The sequence below is a fragment of the Lepus europaeus genome, chromosome 5, assembly GCF_033115175.1.
Source record: "Lepus europaeus isolate LE1 chromosome 5, mLepTim1.pri, whole genome shotgun sequence".
NCBI lineage: Eukaryota > Metazoa > Chordata > Mammalia > Lagomorpha > Leporidae > Lepus > Lepus europaeus.
In genome coordinates, this window is record NC_084831.1 from 60,221,226 (window position 1) to 60,246,355 (window position 25,130).

The window sequence follows — 25,130 nt, forward strand, 5'->3', positions numbered from 1 at the left end:
CTTAATGCAAATTGGTTAAATCTCATACCCTCACTAAAATCTCCATCAAAAATTTTAAAAATAAAAGTACTGCCATTACTGGTCAAGATGCAAGAAGACTAACATTTGCAGATATGGTTAGTGGGTTATTTGGTGATTAGCAGTGATCACCAAAATCTTTATAAACGTGGACATAGTTTTTTTTTTAATTTTTTCACTTAAGATAAATTCACAGAAGTGAAACTGCCAGAAAATAGGTAAGGATGTGATTAAGAATTCAATTACTAGGAAAATCTTTCCAATATTGTTTATTATAGGCCCCAAAGTGGAAAAACCATAAATGACCAACAATAGGAGACTGAATAATTTAACTGTGATGTCCATTCTATGGGATATCAAATCAATATAAAAATGGCCTTTCTGTGAATATATATTTATTTATTTTTTTGACAGGCAGAGTTAGACAGTGAGAGAGAAAGACAGAGAGAAAGGTCTTTCTTCTGTTGGTTCACCCCCCAAATGGCTGCTACAGACGGGGCGCTATGCCAATCTGAAGCCAGGAGCCAGGTGCTTCCTCCTGGTCTCCCATGCGGGTGCAGGGCCCAAGCACCTGGACCATCCTCCACTGCACTACTGGGCCACGGCAGAGAGCTGGACTGGAAGAGGAGCAACTAGGACAGAATCCGGCGCCCCAACCTGGACTAGAACCTGGGGTGCCGGCACAGCAGGTGGAGGATTAGCCTATTGAGCTGTGGCTCCGGCCACTATACAGTGATTTTTTTTTAATTTTTTAAATTTTTGACAGGCAGAGTGGACAGTGAGAGAGAGAGACAGAGAGAAAGATCTTCCTTTGCCGTTGGTTCACCCTCCAATGGCCACCGCGGCTGGCGCACACCGCGCTGATCCGAAGCCGGGAGCCAGGTGCTTCTCCTGGTCTCCTATGGGGTGCAGGGCCCAAGCACTTGGGCCATCCTCCACTGCACTCCCGGGCCACAGCAGAGAGCTGGCCTGGAAGAGGGGCAACCGGGACAGAATCCGGCACCCCAACCGGGACTAGAACCTGGTGTGCCGGCGCCGCAAGGTGGAGGATTAGCCTGTTGAGCCACAGCGCCGGCCTATACAGTGATTTTTATAACAAATAATTATATTTTGTAAAAAACTATTTTCCTATTTGTCAATATATCATCATGTAATAATTAATTTTTGAATCCCCAGTGTTCTTCCACCCACAAACAAATCTACTGCCTTCCCAAAGAAAACATACCACAGTTATTCTCCATTTTGGGTTCCATAACTTCAAAATGTGAAAATCCCTGGTGAAAGGCCTGACTTGCAGTGTTGTTGCTATGCTCCAATGGGGTGATTACTATAAAAGTATCTCAGAAGAGGAAAGAACCACTACACAACAGAGCGGTCTCATGAATATCAACGCGCTGAGACTTAAGTAATTAAATAATGGAGGGCAATGCCAGAGAGAGGAGAGCATCAGGGAGTTCAGGGAAAGCCTTTGGCTCTTCCACAGTTTTCATGCTCTTTACCAGGAGTCATGTCCAACAATCAGATGTTGTTTGCAAAGTTTCCCTGTAGCAAAAAGGTGGGCCCTCTCTAACTTTCAAACTGGCTGAAGAGTAAAATAAAATAAAAGCATGGTGTTTGTTAGGTGTTGATAAACTTAAATAATTAAATAATAGAGGGAAATGCCAAAGATAATCCAAAAGACAGAGAGACATGCCTGATACAGATTGTAGCCTTGATATGGAAAAGGGCTATGGCATGAACAAGCAAAGAGTTAATGGTTCGCATATTTTCTATTCAAGCCACAATTAAAAATCCTAGAAGATGTAAACTTCCTACAGTGAGCATTCTTTTAGAATTACAGTAGCCCTCCCTTATCCACAGTGTATATGTTCCAAGACCCTCAATGTATGCACAAAACCATGGATGGTACCAAACTTTGTCATATACACCATGATTTTTCCTATTCATATATCTATGATAAAGATGAACTTATAAATTGGGCTCAGTAAGAGGTTAACAATGATATATGGCAATAAAATAAATAAAACAATTATAACATATACTATGATAAAAGTTGTTCAAAGCTTATAGACTATCTATTTCTGGAATACTCCATTTAATATTTTCAGACTACAGTTGACCACAGGTAACAAACCATGGAAAGAGAAACCTTGGATAGGAGAAACCTAGCATCATGTTATAGCACTAGATGGATATAGATAGTTAGATACATCTTTGCAAAGGAAATCACTACTTAGAAAAAAGAAGAAAAGTTGTTTGTTGGTAAGGCTGTGCCTCTACACTATGAACTTATATAGTGTTCCTTCTACAGATGCTTTATTTTAAAGAATGTTAAAACAGATGGCTAATACGTACAGTGAAGTTCTTAAATGCCCTTCTTTTAAATCCCTACACCAATTACATCCCTCCCTTGAGGATATTTACAATCCTCTATGACACATGCTCTCTACCTTCTCGGTTCAAGGAAAACACACCTACAGCATTTCAAATTAACTACTGACCCTTACTTTCACACTATAAACAAACCCTTTTCAAAATCTCAATTGCATTGTGTCCACATTGATTAAAGCCTGAAGCCTGGTGACCTCATGTGGTGTTAACTTCTCCCATGCACCAACAGCATTCCGCCTTTCTACTCAATTACCCCCTTTGGTGCCAGAGGATCGCTACCCAATGAACATATACAATGGACTTCTGCTTCATTACACTAACCAACAGCAGGATAGAAATAAGCAGAAGAGGAATAAACAAGCTAATTTATCATGAGGACAGAGCAAGCTTTCACTAGTCTCGTCATGGAAAACTTCAGTGGTTAACAGGAATATCAATAGTCTGGGGGTGATGTTTATGATCTTACAGATTATAGACAAAGCCCCAACAGAACCTCTCTGATTAAATAATTTTGCACATTAGCAGGTGTGAACACACACACATAAACCCCAGGCCTGAAAACTCTGGGATCCAACATAAAACCTGCTCGATAATTATTTTGGGAAGCATAACCCTGGGCTTCAGATAATGTGGACTGACACCCTGGTAATTTGCCCCAAGTGTTCAAGCTAACCATGGGGCCTCCCTCATTCATCTTTGGCGAGGTGGCCAGGAGGGACCCAGCCTCTTTGTGAGAAGGATCCGCTTGCCCCCCTTCATTAGGCATGGCAAGGGCACAGCGGTTGATTAAATTAACAACTCTGGAGGGCTTCAGTCCCAGTTCCCAGACATTAGCACCATCATCCAGAACAAATTAAAAGTCTCACAGCAATTAAGCAGATTTTGAAAATGAATTTCCCATGGTTCAATGGCTCAACAGCAATGTTGGGTTAAGAAGTAGAGCAGAGTTTCAAAGGAAGAGAAGAGGAACTGACTGCTGCATTCCCAAAGTAAACATGTAATTGACAGAAGCAGCAGAAACAGTGAGCTTCTGGGCTTCTGCTGAGCAGACTTTTACATTTCTTTCACATAAAATTGGAAATATCCAATCACAGAAGAGGAACAACAAAGAGTTAATACAGAATCCTTGCATTAAAATAGCAGATGGCAAGAGTTTCTTGTTTTCTTTTTTTAATTCCCTTAACATCATTGTATCCTTGTTTTTAAAAGAAAGATATTGGGAGGTCACAAAAATGCCTATTTCCAATCACTACATTTCAAATTCAAACAAGCGATCTAAACTGGCTCTGGAATTGGGTTCAGCTACTCTCTTCTGAACCATGCAGCAAGACTCAGAGCAGGCAAAGACCTTTTGTGCCAGCCTCCAAAGGAGCTGGGTGATTTACCTCCAAGGACTCAATCCTGGGGCAAAAGAAGAACTATAAGATAGTACCTATTACATTCCGAGAGCTTACTATTCATTACGCCTTTTCACACATCTACTCATTAAATCATCTGAACATCATCATGGGACAGCAATAGGACTCCTACTTTTCCCACTTGGAAGATAAGGACATGCAGGCTCTGAGTTAAATATTTTGTTCAAGGCCACAAAGCTGGCAAGTGGCACAGTGAAGATCTGAATCTAGTCTCCTGACCCCAAAACTCTGACTTACGTTTGAAATAATACATTTCTATTTCCAGGGGAGTTGTATCCAGTCTCTATTAAGGCAGTGATGGGTCCACAGCAGAATGACAACAAAAACAAAAATAACCCTAAGAAGTCATTTTTAAAAAGATTTATCTTATGTATTTGAAACGCAGAGTGACACAGAGGGAGAGATGCAGAAAGAAAGATCTTCTATCTGCTGGTTCACTCCCCAAATGGCCACAATGGTCAGGGCCGGGCCAGGCAAAAGCTAGGAGATGCCGGAGAGGGGCAGGGATCCAAGCACTTGAGCCATCTTCTATAGCTTACCCAGGTGCATTAGCAGGGAGTTGGATCCAAAATGGAGCAGAGCAGCTAGGACTCAAACCAACACTCTGCTATGGGATGCCTATGTAGCAGGCAGGGGTGGAACCCACTGCGACACAATGCTGGCCCATTTGCCATTATTTTAAAGGAAGGGAATGCATGATAACAAGATGGCCCACTAAGGAAGAACTCCTAGTGCTCATTTCAAGTCCCTGTTGTCTCTCTATCTACTACTGCCACCCTCCCACCCCACTTCCCCACTGCACCAGCTCTCTCTGCTGCTCCCACTTCTCACTGGAAGGTCTAAAAGCTGTACAAGTGCAGCTTTTGTGTGGTTTTGTCTCTACTGTTCTCTTCAGCTTTCTCTTCCTTCCCTTTCAGCTTACATGTGCTTCTTAAATCTCTGCTCCTCTGCCTGGCTCTACTTGCAAGGATTCTCTTTGCCCGCAGGCACACAGTGAGCACAGTGTGTTTCAGGACCGACCGTTCAGGAACCTGGAGGAATGTGTAGATGAATTCATTCCACCCACCAGATCCACAAGCTGAACACAATGGAATGCAGAGGTGGTTATTTGCATGAATTTTGTTTTCTAGTCAAGGGCATTTATGAAAGCTGACATCATAAATGTATTATTGGTCTCTAAGAATAACCATAAGTAAATCCCAGAAATTCTTAGAAGGAAAACTTAGAAAGATGAGTTTTCCATCTTTCAAGGTCTATAGAAAACAAAGCAAACACTGTAGTCTTCTAAAAGAAGCCCCTCCAAGATTACCCTTGTGGCGCAGAAGCAACACATTTGCTTCTGAGCATTCAACATTTCCTACCGCATATTCAAAATATGGAAATACACGCCTAATGTGTATTCCCTTCCTCTTAATAAACTTTACCAACCAGTATGGACTGCCAACCATCCTCAGTTATCTGCCCTTTCAGCTAATTAAAGGCCAAAATATACAGTGAAACATAATCACAATGAGCATAATAGTATCATGGGTAATAAAACACTTTGCTGTAGCCAAGAAGCTGAGTTCAAATCTTTTTCTCTCCTTCCACTTTCTCTGGGCCATATTATGTAGGAAAAAGTCCCCTTCCTACCCCAAAAATTGAATGACTATTACAAACATTAGCACATGGATGAGAGTACTTTAAAAAGTTTGTAGAAAAATGTAATTAAAACCAATTTATTTTGGTGCAAAAAAAACTTTGAAATCCATGTATCCTTTTTTTCCATAATTCATACTTTCCACAAACTTTTTGAAGATCCCTAGAGTGAATGAATTTAAACATTTTCACATTGAAGCAAACTTTTTTTTTCATTTTTCCACAAATTTTTCAAAGTGCCCTGGCACTAAAATGGTAACACAGTCTTTTACATTCAAGTGAATAATAGGAACCCTTATCTAATCTAAATACTAAAAGCACAGCTCTGAAATGAATGTTATAAAATTTAAAGCAGACCTGAAATTTGGAGTGTTTTAGCTACTTCTATAGGAAGTCCCAAATGCATGGCATTTACCTATTAACTTCTTCAACAAATATTGCTCACCTGAACTGTACTATGTTTGTGGGACAACTGCAAATGAATCTGAGCAGCTGCGATCACCCATATTCTCAGGTAGCTTTTAGTTTTATAAAGGTTATGTTTTAATCATTAGCTTTTGTTTAACATCTCTCACAATACAACACTGCTATTCCAGCTAATGTTTCAGAAGTAGTTAATATTTTATAATTCAAATGGCCACAATAGTCAGGGCCATCATGAAAATGATCATCATCTTCATTCATAATTTGACTTACAAAGGTCTTCATCATTTATCTTATTATCTAGCATTTTATAAAATCTCTGTGGGTAAGGACTCCAATTTTATAATGTAAAACATGGACAGGTATTTGGCATTGGAATTCTGGCAACACTTATCTGAGTATCTGGACTTGAGTCTTGACCACGCTCTGGATTCCAGCTTCCTGCTAATGCACCCCCTTGAAAGCAGCAGGTGATGACTCAAGTACTTGAATCCGTCACTCTTAAGGGATTGAGTTTCCTGCTCTAGCAGGAAACCAGACCAGGCTGTTGCAGGCATTTGGGGAATGAACCAGCAGATGAGAGCTATATGTATGTATGCATGTATATAGTAAAAAAAAATCTGGGATTAAGTTTGCAGCAAACAATTTGGAATATGTCCCTTCCATATAATTGCTACTTAAAAGTCTTGCTAACTGGGCTTCAACTATGATATAAAGAGCCATGAATACTGGCCTACATTTTTTAAAGGCAGAAATTAAAGATTCACGTTAAAAACGGTGAAAACTACTACTGACTAAACCAAAAATTAGGTTAATCATTCTAATTACCAAATACATAAATGGCATGTTTGACTACTGATTGTCATAGATTATGCCTAACAGGAAGGCTATCCAGCAGAATTGTTGGGTTTCTAATTTTATCTAATCTATTAAGGCATTGAAGCAACATGCTGTATGACTAAGAAAACCAGGATGACACCCAAAAAATGTTTTTAAAAGCCTTCAAAAAGCCAATTAGTAGCAATTTCTAATTCAGGGGACTGGCTCACATATATTAATGGAACTTTCACCTATATGCAGGTACACAAGAACCACATAACATTCTCTCACTTAAATTCTACAACCTACCCTTGAAATAGAAGTTCCTGAGGCTCACGGCACATAAATGCGTTGTCTACGTCACAAAACAAGACTGATAAGTCAAATCACTATCAGATCAATCCTAAAACCACATTCCAGGAGTCAGTAATCTGATCATTGTGCAAGGAAGGATGATTATGGTTCCTACTGGACAGAAGACGTCCCATGGAACACCTTGAGCGAACACCGTGTTGTTTTGTACAAAGATTATTTCTCAGAAATCTTATCCTATGTCCACGTCATCACAAACAACTTTCAAAATTATCACAAGTTTGTTTTGTTGCCAGAGTTGATGACTTTCCCGGACAGAACTGGCGTAAGTACCCTGCCTGAGTCCTAACCCAGAAATGTTACTATCTCATACATACATCAACCCTGACTTTATTAAAATTGCAAACATACTACTCATCCTTCTAACCTCTTATTTTCTTGCTTTATCTATTGTCCCAGTGGGTAGGGTAGGAGAGGAATGTCCTGGAAGAATTCCTCTGACTTGATTTAAACAAAAGAATGAAATGCTAATTAAAACACAACCTTGGTGCTCTTTTAGTTTAAAACTTTTGAGCATCTACAAATTATACCGTTGCTTTCTCTTTCATCAACCATTACCCAGAAATACCTTATTCTCATAGAGCGAGACTGTCCTGTTTGAGCATGTTCAAAGAATAGCGCCAGGAATTTAACCCTGGCACATTCACAGACAGACCTGCACATTTTAAACCTGAAGGGGGAGGGGTGAACAAAAAGATGTCTCCGGTCTCAGAGTTGCCTGTCACAGACAAGTTTCCCCCCAAACCACGATTCTGAAGACGCTGATCCTTTCTAAATAAAGACGTGTTTTAAAAGTCACAGCAAGGCCCAAGGTAAAGTCTGTTCAAAGCCTCAGCAAAAATCTTATCTACAACTTCCCTCTGGTATGCAGGGTAGGAGCCCAGTTCGCACAAGCCAGAACTAGCTCCAAAGAAGAGAAGAGTGGATGGAATGCGAGGACCTGTCTTTTCCACACTGCAGGCTACGCACTCCAGGGCAGTTTACAGCATAAATGACAGCAGATAAAATACATAAGAACCACAGCGAAAGGAACAGGACCTCAAAAGCTCTCATCTGCCTTGAGAGACGGCTGGAGTTAATAAAATACGGGACCCACCTTTTTGGCTGTGATCACCTGAAAGCAAGCATGTTAAACAAAGACTTAAGGGTCAAGATCTGTTTCAGCGAAATTAGATGGTGAAAAGCAAAAACAAAAACAAAAACCACCACCAACAACAACCATGCTTTCTGACCCTGCTTAATTTCAACTAAAAGAAAGACAGAGGAGGAAGAATCTATGGTGTAACACTTGCATCTCTCGTCCCCAAAACTATGCTTGTCACTCACAAAATCTGGGGCCCTTAACATTTTAAGTCCAATCTTGGTCCCGTGAATTTTCTGCTTACAATGTCCTTCAGAGGGAAGAAAGAGCAAAGACAAAGGAGGAGGAATTTTTTGCTTCTTTTGTATGTAAATCAGATTTTAAAAATACTGGGCTATGTGACTTTTCTCCAAGCAACTATAGCTTGAGAATCATACCTACCAGAAACATCCTCCACAAGCACAAAAGTTAGTCAGAGGTTTCTTTTATTCAAGGAAGCCTCACACCAATCACGTGTTAAAACTAAACACAAAGGACTATGCTTAGGGTTGGAAAAGTTTAAGAGTTTTAAATTTACATTCCCCTCAACAAGCAAAGAAGGAATGCAGGATTGTTTTTTAATTAAAAAAATCTTAATTCTGTAATGCTGCTTAAAGTCCACATAGAATTTAACACTATCATTCCATGGCTCCATAAGAGATTAGCTAAGAATATTAAGTGTATGAAGACAAGAAAGAGAAGACAAAGTTACTGCAGCTTTATTTTCAAGTAACAGAAAAGTCCATCGGGCTGTCAGAAGCATAGGTTGGGAATTTTCTGCACATTAATTCCCTGAGAGCCCAGAACAGCAGGTGGAGAGGAGACACACCCTCGGAGCACTGACTGGCACCACAGTCTCTGTCTAAGTCATGATTCTGCTCTCCCACTGTGTGAACTGAGTGACTTTCCTTGCCTAGGATTCTGACCTCCTAAATGAGGCACAATGAGATAGTCTCTAAGGTCCTTTCATCTTCAGCATTTCATTCCGACAAGTCCCACAGCTTCCATTCAGGCCTCACACAACTAAGTGTATGGATACAGTGGACACAAATAGTTGCACTCATGGACAATTACAAAATCGTCAGCTATAGAGTAAAATCTATGATCTCATTAGCCAATAATGTATTGATGGCACCCAGAGGGTGTGGGAGGAGAGAACCACTGAGGGGTGAGATCACTTTCCTATATCCCAGAGACCCCAGCATCCTGGACTTCCATATTCTGGACAGACTTTCCATCGATGTCTTGTCTCCTTCTCTGCCCTCAAGTGCCCACACTCCTAACATTGCCATGCTGCCACTGGATTTCTGTGGCCAATTTTAGCAACTTCGAAGTGTGGACTCGGAAAATGGCTTTGTTAAACTTGGGGATAGTGCACAAGCAATAAACAGACCCTGACTACATGCAAGAGGGAATCCTCCTGGGAGTAAAACATGCTTGCATGCCTGCTTTAGAATAATCCGGGCGTGCGTTCTCAGTGGTTCTCCACAACAAAATTCTACCATTTTTGGAAGGCTCAGTATAAGATGTGGAGTTATAATACTGGGATTAATATTAGAAAGCAGTATGACCTCTCTGAAGTTTCAAACCCAGACTGAGCAACGTTTCGGGTCATTCTGTCGATGTTTGACAAAATGGTGGTGACTAAAGAAAAAAAAAAGAATGGATAATAAATGATGCCACGTTTCAGTTCCCCCAGATCTAGGAGCAGAGCGGGACAAACAAAAGAAAAGTAGGAGAGATGCATATGGAGTTTAAGTAGGTAGTTTCAGTTGCAAGTCCTTGGGAAGTCACTCGCTGGTAGGCCAGGTTCAATGAGACACCCCCAACATGTGCCAGATCCTCAAGATAGTGGATTCCAAGGATTTTTAATCCTTGAAGCAATCCCCATAAGGTAGGAGGCTTCTGTCTCACATCACAACTGAGAGAGGGAACTAAGCAGCGACTGTGATCTATTTGAGATCACTGAGACCACAGACTGTCTACAGGGTCCTAGTCTTGAGATCAGAAGCACGCACTCTCGGTTGTTTCTCCCCCCCCCCCCCCAGGTGGTAAGACAGGACTGAGGCGGTAGTAATCTAGCTCAGCTTTCATGAACTTGGCCTTAATAATTAGGGATTTGAAACAACTGAGTCAACCATTTGTAGGTTGATTACTTTATTTCGAAAGAAAAGTCATAATGCGTTGCCAAAACAAATGCAGTAACTTGGCCTTTTTTTTTTTTAATACCTCTGTTTTCTTGGAAATGTGTACTGATAAAGCCTTTGAGTTAACACAGGGGATGCACCAGAAGTTTCCAAAGGTCCCATAATTCTTGTCAGGCAAAGAACATTGCACGAACACTCCTTTACCCAGGAATATTAAGAGAATGGTACAGGAAAGAGAAAGCAAGGGCAGAAAATCACACTTGCAGTTCCAGGATGGGAACAGGCAGAGCGGATACAAATGCCAGCTCAGTTTGGGAGGAGTAGACGGCATCAGAAGTGGGTTTTGGAAATCCCGGCACAAGCTGTGTCCTGAAGAGATGGTTATGTGTCTACGAAGGCCCTAGTTGCCCTCTCCTCAGCCCATACTCTACTCCTTTCTCCCTTTTCCTCATCCGTATTGTCCTTGCTTTTGCTCAACAGCTACCTTCAGGACTTCCGGTATATGGTAAATCCAAGAGGCACTCAGTGGGTGTCATGTTGACCAGTTTTCTGGTAGAAAGCTAAAGCCACCCTTTGCTGGAACACTTTCTTTCAGGGGAGCTGCATACCGTTTCCTCAGTTTCAGCCCATCCCAAAATGCAAGAACTGGTCAGCGTGTACAATGGCTGGTGTAGTGGTTATCACGTCATGGGACCATTTGTTTAGAAAGTGACGAGTTCAGTGATGGACAACCAGGCAGTGATGCGATTTGGGGAAGGGGTAGAAGAGGAGAGACTGAACTCTCCCCTTCCACTGAATCGGTATAGAATCAGTTTCATCACACTCACCCCTTTGTTCCCCATAGAAATGGCAGGGACAATGGGAGGAGAGTGGCATTAAGCTCAAGAGCATAGCTTGGGAGTCAATCAAGGATCAGAGTCTTCGTCCTCTTGTTTACTATTTCAGTGACCTCAGAAAAGTTCCTAAAAGGTGACTCAGCTTCATCTGAAAATTGAAGAGCGCAGTAACTGCTTCTCTGGGCCGTTATAAACATTCATCAAATCAATACACGTGAAGCACTGTCACCCTGTACATATCTTCAAAAAGCAGCAGATGATAGTACACCAAATGATAGTGAGTATTGCTTTTGCACCTCTGCAAGATTTCATGAGGGGAGGAATGTGATGGCTTGGGGTGGGGAGGGGATGTGGTTGTAAAAGGCTAAAGAACCTTGGGTTCTGCATTCTGAAATATGTAAGTTGCTGTTTTCTGTAACTTAGCAATCCGTTTAAGAAAAAGAAAGTCAAAAACCATCTTTCAATGATCAAGTTTCAGGATGTCAATGCCACTAGGCTCTTCCTCTCATCTCCTATCACTAACCTGCCACTTTCTTTGGGAACTGTTCACCTCTGTTTACTGGGCTACCTTCACAATACCCAGAGAAGAAATAAGATCTAAAGGAAACAGATGCAATCATTTCATGTCTTCATGCTCACTGTCTCGAAGGAGCTAGAGTCTTTATCAAAATTGAGGGCTACAAATGTCTTGCTAGAAAAAAATCTACCAGCATTTTTCCTAAAGAATAAAATGTACTCATCACAGTGTCAGTGTGGCTGTTCCTGGGAGCTGCTGGTTCGGAATATCCTCATTATTATACATGGGTGTGTACATAAACAGAAATTATCCTTTGGGGAATGAAATTTTCACCTTCCAATAACAAGAGGATCTTCTGTCAAGTGCTCCATCCTGTATCCTCCAAAACCCTTTCCAACCCTCAGTTAATTCCTTTTCCACGTTTTTCCCTTGAGAAAGTCCAGGTTTATTATAAAATAAATAAATACAAGGCTATTTCCCTAAAGTTCATGGAAATGAAATTAAAATATAAATGTGCATTTTCTGTTAACTTTTGAAGAACGCCTTGTTTGTTAAAACCACTAGCTGAAGAAAATAAAACCAAGTAATGTGTTCTAAAGCAGCAGACTCTCAAACACGTCTGGTTAATGAAGCTGAGTGCTGAGACGATTGGATGATTCATGCGCCATGGGGACTGGTTGGAACTTGTAAGAAATTGGTGGGACTGGCACATGCAGCCTCCTCAAAAGGTGTCTCCCTCGGCTGTGGCAAGGCACTGCTTTGCTCTGGACAGCTGGACACCACTTATGGCCATACTTAATTACTTTGTTTTAATATGTTACCCAATGATTAAAAATGAGAAATCAGTTATATTTCACTGTCAGTCATTATGAGTTTTTTTCTGTATTAAAATGATTTTTTTAATCAGACCAAAAAGTCAAGATTTGGGGGTTTGGGGGAAGATTCTAATGGTTGCTAACTCTGGCTGTGGTGGCAGACTGACTGGAGTCCAATCCCAGCTTTGACCCCAACTAGCTAGGTGATCTTGAGCAGTTTTACTAGATCTGCACCTTGGTTTCTTTACATGTAAAATGGGTACAAAAACAGCATTTGGTAATGCTTCGTGTGGATAAAACAAAGTCTGCCACTGGATACACGTTAAACTTTTTATTAATATATTTATTTCAAGATGAAATGTTAAAACAATTGTTTCAGGGTATAATTAACAGGACTTTTAATTTCATATAATTCCCAAATTCCCAACAATTAAGTGAAAATCCTCCTTACAGGAAATACTTTGCTGGCAAACTTGGATTAAGAGGGGCACTTTAAGATTCTACAGATGGCTCCCCGACTTTACTGAGATCCCAAGTGCCCTCTTCACTAACCCTCAGTCAGCATGCAGCCCAATCGTGAACACATGGTAGGCCCTGATAAATATTTTGCACATTAGGCAAGTGGTACCCATGAGCTTCAAGCTAAGAGACTTCATACAATCTCAACGCATCATAATTCTCTATAAAACACATTTATGAGGGAGATAAGGGAAGAATCTCTCCTTGGTCTACACGGATTTTTAAAAATTTTACTATCCCTTTCTCTCTCTCTCTTCCTCCCTCCCTCTCCCCCTGCCTCTCTCAATTAAATAAATAATTTTTAAAGTATATTTTAAAGGTCAAATTATTGTAAAATGTCATGTTGGTAGGGAAGGCTTTAAATCTACATCTGGATTCCAGAAAGGAGACTTGAAAACCTCACAAAGTCACATATAACATTATTATCTCCAGGAAATGTTTCTCACTTTCAGAGGGAAAGGAAAAATTCCAGTAGAAGGCTGGACGGGCTGAACTGAAGGAACCATAAGATGAAAGAGCCATTAGACTTCGCCCAAGCATGATTGCATTCCGACAACCAAACAGCGAGTGGAGCCTTTTAAAAGCCACACAAGGTAATTTCAATTACTAAAATAATTTTCCACCCTTTACAGATGAATTTGTGAGGTGGCACAGAAGTCCTACATTACATTAAATACCTCTAGCTGTTAGCAGAGGAAAACAATGACATGGTGTATTCAGATATGAAATTTTACAAAATAAGAAGCAGAATCAAATAAGAAAAATGTGGACTAACAGCAACTAAAAATCAATTAATCAGTGCTTTACAAAAGTCTCACTAGATAGCCAGACACTGCAGAATTGCAATTACATCATTAATTTATACTAAAATGTAATAAATGCAACAAGCTTAAAATTCATTAGAGCAAAAACTTACATAATCTGCATAACTATAATTAATTTCCTAAAATTCTATAAGCTTCAAATGAGTGATAGCAGACACAAAAGCTCACATGAATAGATCACAGTCAAAACCACCAATAGTTTCCATTTAAACAATAGCAGCCCCATAGTAGGGGCTATATTACTGAAAGCAGCGGGCGAATCCACGTACAATTTGAGAACATTAATAATAACATGTATATATTTATTCCACAGAATATATTCATCACATCTAAAAAAAACTAGGACACTCACATAGGCAAGTTTCTGAAAGAAAGAGTGATCCTTCCTAAAGAAATAATAACTGGCCATTTGCTATACTTGCTTGGAGTTTAAGTTGGAAATATTCTCATTTCTGATATGCTTAAAACAATGCTACAGCTTTGTATTCACCCAGTCCTGATCTTCCTTCGCTTCAGTTTTAGAACAGGTGAGAACAATGACCTGCTTTTTCAACCATTGACATGCTTTTTCAACCAGACATGACTAATTTGAAGCTGAGCAAATTGCACATAATGGGCCAGGGATTCGAGTTCATGACTGTTAGTGGGCTGCGCTCCCACTTCGGGGCCCATCATCTCCCACCTTCCCCTATGCCTGCAACTGCTTCTCCGTGAGCTAAATTCACCAAACGCAAAATTCAAAAAAATATTTTTTGAAATCTTCTGCAGGTTTATTTTTAAGGTGGACAAATATGCAGCTCTAGCATTAAAAAGTATTTTAATTTCTTTCAGGGGTCCTTAAATTTCTAAATGGATCCTAAATACTAGAGAAACCAGTCACTTAGGAAGCCTTCTGAACACATAAAACAATCAAATGCATGATCTTATTGGGGCTCAAAGTTTTTATGAAAGCATAGTACAAATTGGTGAGTTTACAAATACCCTAAGTTCTACCATATAAGATACTGCTTGCAGATCCTGTTTGCAAAATCCCATTATAGGTTTAGCAGTACACAGACACTGGCACAAGCAAAGCAAACAACAAAGCAAGGAACATAAATAAATACATAAACAAGCAAAACCAAGTTGGCAAGAATGCCATTGGGATAGAGGAGTGTTTGAGCTGGCTAAACCAAAACACAATCACTCCTAATTCCTTTTATAGTTAATATTTAAATGTCCTCCCATCAAGTCTGGAAGGCCGCAACCAAGACATCAGCGGAAATGTCATATTAAACTCTCCAGGCAATGAAAGAGTGACACAGTTTTAGGACTGAAATGGACGTTTAATCACTCCGCCACTGCAGAATCACTTTGGGGCTCACACTTTGTCAGTGATTTGGAAGAGGGGCTGCTGGCTGTTTCTGTGTTGTGAACACGTGTGTGCAGTATTCCGAACCCTAAAATAGGAGCGGTGCCATTAAGATCTCCTCTTCTTAAGATATAAGCTTCCTCTCATCAAGGACAACAGTGATCAAAAAGAAATATAGATTACGGCCAGTTCCAAGGGTCCACCTCCAAGTCCCCCTTAGGCGGCTGCGGACACATGAGAAAGACACCGCTCCCTGAAGCAGCAGAGGAACCAAGAGCAGGGGGAGTTCTCCCCTCACTGGGGAGGCACCCAGAAGGAGGTGCAGGAACTTTGCTTTGCCTTTCCAGCCTACACCCTGCTCCTGCAACTCCTGGCTCCAACTGCCTGCTTGATTGAAGTTCTATTTTTTGCTCAGTTTCATCTGCTTTCCAGTGTAAGAAAGTTGGGTGGAAAACATGATCATCCTTTTCTTGATAATTCATTTCCTATGTTTGGGTCTTAGAGCATGTTCAAGTTCCTAGATTTGTTTGGGGGCACACACACACACACACACACCTCTCTAAGTGAAAGTCACTGTTCAAGGATTTGATCTGTGTAGTCTTTGGACTAGAACTGGGGACAAGGCCTTGTGGCTGAGAGGAGAGAGACACTGGCAATGGACTTACCCAACAATGTCTCCCAGGAAACTTTATACATGGATACTTTTCTTTTCAGGAGGGAGTTGGAACTAAAGAGGGTCATTAATTGAGGGAAGTCTACTCAGCCTTAGGAGCTGCCACTACTGACTTTTAGAGGTTGTTGTCATACAAGGTCACTAAATTCTCCAGCAAACAACCCTTGGCACCGCTGACTCCAGGCAAACCTTTTGCTTTGAACAGACAACGCTTCCTTCCGACCCTACAGCAACTCTCACATCTTGTAGCCACTGAAGGTGCCTGGGACCCCCTCCCACAGAGCAGCATTCCAGAAATTGTACCTGTTCTGGAAGTGCCCCAGGAAATGGAGAACACGGATAATGGGCTCTTCCAAGCTGGGAGATGAGCTTTAGAAAAAGAAACACACACCAACAAACACCAGGAAACTATGTGTAATGGTTCGCTGCTTGTGCAAAAACCTCAAAGAGGATGAAGGTCAGACAGGGATAATAGGCCAATTTAATTCTGAAAGCACAAGGTGCAAGAAATTTTAATTATGGTCTGCCACTGAAATCACACAAGATCCAATGGCATCTAACTGCAACTGCTCATCAAGGGAGACAAGAGGTGTAATTGTAACCGCTGCGTAATCACTACGAAGGCACAAGAAGGCTGCCTTCAGCTCCCAGCAGACGAGGTATTAAGAGCCTCGAAAAATCCAATACAGGGCAACACGGAGATCGCACACAGTCCAACAGGAGCTCCTAACACAAAGCCAAAACTGGTTTGTGTGCGTGTTTTGAAGATGCAGATTCCAGAAATAAAACCGATGAAGTGTTGATTCGAGCCTGGCAAACTCCGAACCCCTTTCTGCTTTGTGAATACACGCACACGGGGAGAGAGGCACGATCTCCAGGAATTTCTCTCCTCGACGAAGCTGCACCCACTCTCCTTTGTCTAAAACAATTAGCTTCGATGTACAGTACCCGGCTCCCTTTAATTTGTCCCCCATCAGACCAAGTCCGGAGACAAAACGCCACGCACAGGACGAGAGGTGCCCAAGCTTGTGCAGCTCTCGCGACGACGGCGCCCGCGCCCACAGCCCACCGCACGCGGACTCCCGCAGACGGACGCGCGGGGCCAGCCCTTCCGTGGGCTCCCTCCACTCTGCAAACTTTAACAAAGCCGCGAAGGCAGGAAGCCGATCCTCGCATCCGCGCCCGCCCGCCCGCCCGCCCGCCGCAGAGTTGGCGCTGAAGTTTGTGCCGGGATGTCCCAAATCTTGAGGGGAGGTGGACGCAAGTGTGCGGAGGGGCGGGAGGGAGCTGAAGCCGGAGAGACAGCCAGGGGAAGGGGGTTTTACCGAAGGGACCGTCCTTGAGACAGCGGGCACCCGGAAGCCTGTTTGGCTCCGAGAGGTGCACGCCTCGGGAGGTCTCCCACGGCGGGCGCCATCGCCTGGGGCCTGCGACCTGTCACCTGCGGGGGGCTGCGGTGGCAGCCGGGGTGGGGGTGGGGGCAGAGGATCGGGGACTTCAGACTCCGCGGCTGTTGGGGCTCTAAGAAGTGGGGGAGGGGAGGTTCACGCGAGGGCAGGAGGCCAAAAGCAACACCTTTCGGATACGTTTTTCCCCTCCGAGCACTCCAACTTCCCGCGGCGCCCGCCTAGGGCTCTCCCACCCTACCGTACCCCGTCCCACGTCCCCGCCCGCCTCCTGGACCTGTCTGCGGCCACGGGAGGGGGTGCGGCTTAGAAACGCCCCCCACCCCCCCTACCCCCAACCAGGACGACCGAACGCCGTCTGCACTGGCGCCGACCGCAGCCTTGCGGCAGGGCTCCGGGTTAGCGCCGGGCGCAGTTCCCCGACTCTTCTGTTGTTCCTAATAAAGTCGATTACGTTGCCCAACCGGAGCTGATTGGAAGGGAACGGAGAGGAAAAGGGCGGGGGGGGGGGGTACGCGGGAAAAAGCGGAGACGGGGTGGGGGGGCGCGATCAACTTCGTAACCCAGCGCTTCCTCGCGCGATCCGTCGCCATGCTTAAGATTCCCACCCCCGCCACCCCCTCCTGCCTTTCAAGTGGATACTGAAACTAGGCCAAAACTTTTTCCCCTCCTTTTCTCTTAGCCACTAGACTGGATGGTGCCCCACGGAGCCCCATGGAGCTCTGCTTTCTTAAGCACAATAGCCGGACTAATTAGATCATAGAAGCGAGGCAGTGATACTGTAACAAGTAGCCCGAGAGGCGAAGAGGGAAGGGGCCCGAAAAGAGAGAAAGGGGGAAAAGTTTGCCGCTCTCGCACTTACCAATCAAGCCTCCCACCAGAAAGGCGATGACTTGGAACACGAGCAGAATGCCCCCGACAATGCACAGCTTCTTGGTGCTCATGTTCTCTATAATTGCCCCAGCCATGTTCGCGCCCCCCCTTTCTCTTTCCTCCTTGAAATAAATGTTTTAGGGTGTGCTTTTTTTTTCCTTTTTTTTTTCTTTTTCTTTTTTTTTTTTTTTTTTTTTGCTCCTTCCCCTCTCGCGCGCCCTCCCTCCCTCGCCCCCTCGCTGGGCGCTGCAAAACTTCAGGGGTGCAGGAGCGCGGCGAGGATGGGACCCGGACCGCAGGCGCCCGCACGGATTCCCCCGGCGCAGCCGGCTCGGGCTCCCCCAATGCCCGGAGCTGTGATTGTGGCCGCTCCGCCGCCTGTGGACGCTTAAAGGAGCAGGGAAGCGGATCACATGACGCCGCCTCCCTCCCTTTCTTCCTCCCTCCCTCTCGCGCTTCCTCCCTCCCTCCCTCCCTCTCTGCCTCTACCCCTTGCCCGCCAGCCCGGGGATCGGAGCTCCGGCGGGCGCTGGCCCCGCGCTGCCGGGCTGGCCTGCAGCCTGTCCCGCCACGGGCCGGGACCGCTCAGGCGCTGCTGTGGCTGTTCAGAGGCTGTCCGCCCAGCCTCGGGCACGTTTCCCCTTCTGCTTCCCAAAGTGCGAGATTTAACCCACCCGCGGGCCGCCCTGCAGCCCTTTAAACTTCCACGTTCACTTCAGGAGGAAATGGCCCCGTCCCCGCCCCCAACTACTGGAACTCTCTTTTGGAAAGAGGAGAATGGTTGAAAGGAACCCCAGAGAGGCACGGAGATGCGGGACCGACTCCCAGCTCCGCTGCCCTGGGCAGGTCCCGGCTTCCTTATCAGACAAGGGGCCCAGCTAAAGCCCTTCAGGAACCCTGCGCCCGCGGCCTGCGGGGCTTCCACAGCCTTCGCCCGGGCTGTTGCTTGAAAACACGTTCTGCCGCATCTTGAAAGCCCGATTCAAAAACCAGCACTTCTAAAAAAGCCTTTCTAATTGTCCACAGCACCTCCGCGTAAGTATCTCTGGGAGCTGAGCCCCTGCAATTCTGGGTTGACGTTTTCACCTCCTATTGTGAGGACTTCTGTGTCCACGGTTTAACTCCACAGCTGAGCTGTTAATTCCTGAAGGATAGGGGCCGAGTTGTATTCATCTCTGTCCCAGTCTCCCCACCCCCACCCCACCCCGGAGTGCCAAGCAAAATTCCAGCTCTAATAGGGTCCTCCGTAAACTTTGGTGGGAATGAATCGATACGTGAAGGGGAAAGCAAGTTTGCATTGCAAAAGCATAAAGAGACTTTTATGGGTTTTAGATGGTACTCATACTGCAGTGTTGGTAGTCTCTTTGTGAACATACACAGTCATGCGTGGCTTAACCATGGGAATAGCATTGTTGAGCCATCTCGTGGGTGTGCTGACATCATAGAATGTACTTATACAAACTAAAAGGGCTACAGCATCACCAAGTGATCCAGGAAAGTGGGGGTGGGGGGGGCATCCTGCTCCAGCAAGCCTGAATTCCTGGGCCTGGTTTTTTTTTCCATGATTCATAAATGGGCTGCTTGGTTAACACAACCCACACCAGCCAATAGACCCTTGGCATGGTAAATACCCCACTCCAAACACACGCACACACACAGTTTCCACCAGCACCCACACCCCTCCAGCTACAGGCTGCTGATGCCAAGAAGCTGTTCATCCCAAGTCAGCTCCCCTTTGCTACTCTGTTGCCAGACTAAATGGCCCTCACAGGAGATATCAGGCGGGTCAGCCCTCATGGAAGGACTCATCTCTAGTCCCCAACCAGACTGGACATTCCCTAAGGTCAGGTGTGATTATTGTAGAGAAAGAGGGGGGGATGCACCATTTCCTCCCCCATCTCAAGGGTCACACTCACACTTCTATAATGAAAGGTTAACAAGAAGAAAGCATAACACAGTCACTTAATCAAAGTTCTGCATGACGTGGGAGTCTTCAGATTAGACAGCAGAAGACCAGGGGGAGCCACCTGGTTTAATGCTTAGTCCCCGGGAAGGGTGGAGAGCTGTGGAGGAATGTGATGGGACCAAAAGGATATGAGCTGATGGAAATCGACCCAACAGGGCCTGTCGGTCGGGATTCTTCTGTGTTCTCTCAATTGTAGCATTTCTTCCTCCCTAGTATAGGGCAGAAGCCCTCTGGAATGGCCGTCTGAATTTGCTTATGGCCAGCTCTTACACAGAAAGGCGGTTGGAGAAATATTTCTAGGCTTTGTGGCTGGCTTATAGACAGTGGCGCTAGTAGAATTCTAACTTTTGTGAGTTGCCCAGGGAAGGAGTTGGGAGTTGAGAGATAGGAGACAGGAGGACAGGAGAAGGTCAGAAAGTACCTGCCTCTGAGGCCTTCGTCTTAGGCTACTGCTTTCTGAGCCCAGCCATCTGAAACTTGACCTCTAACACTTCTTAACAGTTCAAAGAATACAGGTGTGATTTATTCATTCCTCCATTTGACCCTTCATCCAACAGTTACTTATTAAGCCCTTCACATGTCTCAGGCTTTCTTTCCTAAGCCCTTGAGGATAGCAGACTGCCCAGGTACTTGCTGGTGTCATGAAGGAGCCTCGGTCCAGTTCTTGTTGATCGCACAGTGATGAGCTCTGCTCTGCAGGACACCAGGTTCTGCCAGGAGACACAAGCAGAATCTCTGTCCACAGCAGCAAAGAAGTGTTTGCATCCCACACACAGAGAGCCCGTTGTAGGGTTTTTGCCTTCCTTCGGCTTTACCTTTTCAGAAGCGTCTTTTTGTTTTTCAGACATTTTCCAGGACATCATCAAAAGAAGTAAGTTTTCCTTTCTCGCCTCTGCTGCTGGTTAATTCCACACTCTGTGTTCTCAGCAGGCTACCGATTTCTACACATTTCAATACTAAGGACACCTTTGGGATAGAATTCCTTGGTTAATACCAATGGATTTTTAAAAATAAGGTTGGTAGGATTCAATATCAATATTTTCTCTCTATTTTCTATCACATTGCACTGCTTAAGGAGAGAGGGTGTCCCACGTACTTCTAGTAAGAGTTGGGTCTACAAGAAATGTCTTGGGCAATTGCATTCATTTAAGATTAGTGAAGCCCTTGAGTCACTTTTCTGCCGCTGTTTTAGCGTACCTCACTACTTCTGCTCCTGAATGCATCCTACAGAGTCATTGGCAGAACTTCACCAGTTCAGTTTCCTCATCTGGAAACCAGAGGCTTGGAATTCCCATAAACCCACCCAGATGACCTCCTTATAAATAAATAAAAATTCCAGTAAACCCACCCAGGTGAACTTATTACATGAGGGGATTTGAAAAAGTTTATGGAAAAAATAGAATAAAAAATAATGTTTACTTTGCTTTAAAAAATTGAAATACATGCAGTTTTTCAAATACGAATCTCCCACAAACATACTGAACTTTTCTCCAATAACTCTTGTCATTAAAAAGTGGTATTTCTAGTGGCCGGCGCTGTGGTGTAGTAGGTAAAGCCACTGCTTGCAGTGCCCGCATCCCATGTGGGCTCCCAGCTGCTCCACTTCTGATCCAGCTCTCTGCTATGACACCCACGTCTTCGTCCAGATCTCCTGGCTCCTGGCTTCGGATCCGCCCAGCTCCGGCTGTAGTGGCCATTTGGGGAGTGAACTAGTGGGTGGAAGATCCTTCTCTCTCTCTCTGCCTCTCTGTAATTCTGCCTTTCAAATAAACAAACAAACAAGAGAGAGGTATTTCTAAATGGTAGTCACTGTTTCTCCCTTGCATGAGACTACCAACACTGCCAAACTGAGAGGATATATGCTGGCAGTATTTGTAACCAAGGGTTACTTTTTAAAATTTTAATTGTATTTTTAACACATAGAAGCTTTTCCTATTTATGGGGTTCCATGTGATTTTCTAAAATTTTATTTAAGGTATAAGTTTCATGCATTTCATATATACAGATTTAGGAACATAGTGATACCTCCTACCCTACCCTCCCTCCTGCCCATGCTCCAACTCTTCTTCCTCTTCCCTCTCCTATTCCCACTCTTAATTTTTAAATAGATCTATTTTCAGTATACTTGTTAGGATACATGTATGTGTCGTGTATTGTACAAATTCGGGTAAAAATATCTATCTCAAATATTTATAATTCCTTGATGGTAAAAAACATTCAAAATTCGTTCTTCTAGCTTTGGATTTCTTTTAAAATGACAATTTCTAATATGTCCTCTTTTAATATTAAAAATGTGACTGGATCTCTGTTTCTGAAGGGGACAACACAGATGAATAAAAAAGAGGATAAGTGTTTGAATCAGCTGGACCTGGGGTATGAGCTGACACCGCCTGCTACGTGGTCTGATCACAGACCATCCCACGGTTACTTACCTATTCTGAGGCTCAGCTATGTCATCTGTAAAAGAGAGATAATAATAGAGTCACTCATGGTTTTCCTGCAAGATATCACTATTTTATTATTATATTTAGAGAAACAGAGGAATCAATAACCTTGTATTAAAAATTCATAAACCTTGGGGTGAGTGTTGTGGCACAGCAGATCAAACTGCTGCTGGGACACCTGCGTTCCATATCTGAGTGCCCCTGAGCCCTGGCTGTGGCGCTTCTGCTACATGCCTGGGGAGCAACAAGTGGTGGTCAAAGGACTTGGGCCCTGTCGTAGACGTGGAGCGCCTGGCTCCTCGCTTCAGCCTGGCCCAGCTCTGTATGTTCCAGGCATTTGGGGAGTGAAGCAGCAGTGGAAGCGCGTTCTCTCTCTCTCTCTCTCTCTCTCTCTCTCTCTCTCTCTCTCGTTCTCCTTCTCTTTGTGTGTGTGTATATGTGTGTGTGCTTTTATGTGTCTCCCTCTGTCACTCTACCTTTCAAGTAAATCTTTTTTAAAAAAATTAGTAATGTTAGTCATTGGTTCTTTCTCATCTCCAAAATTTTACCATATTATGATTACATTTTGAGCATATATTATGAAATACCTGAGAGTTACTCTACTTTTCAAAGCTTCTATGGAGAATATCTAGTATTGAACATCAAATAACACTCAGCGAGTTTTACATAGAAACATTCTATTCTGTCTCTAAAATTTTTTTGTTATTTATTTCATTTATTTGAAAGGTAAGATTAGGGGGAGAGAGATAAAGAGAGAGAGAGAGAGAGAGAAAGAGAGAAGAGAGAGAGATCCAGTCTTCTGGTTCACTCTCCCAATGCCCACAACAGCTAGGGCTAGGCCAGGCTGAAGTCAAGAGGCAAGAACTTAATTCAGGTCACCTGCTTGGGTGGCAGAGCTGTAAGTACCTGAGCCATCAGCTGCTACCTTTCAAGGTGTGCATTAGTAGGAAACTAGATTTGGGAGCTTTGTCAGGACACAAGCCTAGGCATTCTACTATGGGGCGTGGGTATCTCAAGAAGCATCTTAACTACACCAAATGCCCGGTGTAGTATCCAAACATTCTATTATTTAAAAAAAAATCTGCTCCCAACCACCAAGGAAATATTTGTTGCAAGTCAATCATGCAGATTATTCGAGGAGAATCCAAGGAGGGCAATACAACTCTGCTTCTAGAAACTGGCCATTTCAACTCTATTTCGCTAGCCTTTATATTGAGTATTCTGATTTATTCATCATTTGATTCAAAGCATTTGGCATATGGGGGGCCATAATAATGTTAAATGTATATTTAATGAATAAATGAATGAATGGCTGAATATTTAACGCAGATGGATGCATCGCCCCTCTCCCCCAATGTCTGTGTAGCATTCGCCGACTCTGTTGCTACCTGGCATCTGTATGTAAGTCTGATTTTTGCATGTATGTTTATATATGTGGTGCATTGCCACTCCCAACTGGCTTGCAAAGTGCCAAAACACAAGACTGTGAGAGAAACTTTTGTCTGTCTCACAGCCTCCGCACAGCACCTGGCACAGAGGAGGGCTCAGTCCCCAGTGCTGAGAAGGCCCCTTGTGGAAGCCAAGAGCAGCATATTATTATTGTCACTGCAGTAAATGTAAGTAGAGATCTAAAAGAACTGAATATACCTCCCTGAACACCTCGTTTACTTCCCAGAGGACCTAACAACGCTACATTCCCACTCTGAGGCGTCTCACGCTCATAAATAGCTCTTATCCATAAATGGCATCCCCAGGCTCTTGCTGCTGGTGTCTTTCAGTAGTTAGCTCCTGTGAATGTCAGCAGGCAGTGTGGGTTCACACTCTATTATTCAGTGCTGCCTATATATATTTTTTTTCATGGCTTCTCTTAAAATGCTTTCCCCCCTAAGCAGAGCCACACCTCCCCTTTTTCTCTATGTGCCCCATTGTCTCATTTTAAGCAGAAATACAAGATCCTGCCTAGCAGTTCCTTTTTTTAACCTTGGGTTAAGGCCTGGAGGACCAATACATCAATCTGACCTTCAATCAAAAGCATTAATCAATATCCAGGATCCTCTTCCTTTTCATACATCACCATCACCCTGCAGATTTCCATTTCATTTTTATACATATTCCACACACATTTCAGACATCAGGTTTTTTCAATCCCAGCATTATATCTTACTAATTAAATAAATAAACCTAAGGAAATTACTTACCTTTAGAGGTAAGAGAGATGATACCAAAGATTGTGATGAAGAAAAAACAAAATAATATAAAAAATGTCTAGCACAGTGCCTGACCCAAAATATTATAAAAATATTGCATGCTATAAATGAGAAGGAGGTTTCTGTTCCCAGAGAGCAAAACCAAACAAACTATAAAACCCCTAATTATAGTCTCACTTCTGAAAGTGCCTCTTTGAACCCAGGCAACCTGGAAGGGCAGGTAAGAAACTTTATAGGTTTCCTGAGGCCTCTGGTGGGAGGCAGACGGTGGCTTAATGTGGCCAGCCAGCCCCCTGTTGTTGCCCAGGCCTGAAGGAGGCTGCAGTCCAGAGTGGGGATGCCTCCAGTGTATG

The 25,130-nt window shown here is 43.6% G+C and overlaps 1 protein-coding gene across 1 annotated transcript in view; it reads right to left on the bottom strand.

The window, feature by feature from the left end:
* The window catches only part of WLS (Wnt ligand secretion mediator), a 113,072-nt gene extending 94,554 nt beyond the window's left edge, over window positions 1-18,518 (bottom strand). The window contains exon 1 of the mRNA XM_062191521.1: window positions 18,150-18,518. Within this exon, the coding sequence (XP_062047505.1) occupies window positions 18,150-18,255 (106 nt within the window). The 5' untranslated portion in view covers window positions 18,256-18,518. The remainder of the gene's footprint in view (window positions 1-18,149) is intronic.
* Between the last annotated feature and the right edge of the window lie 6,612 nt (window positions 18,519-25,130).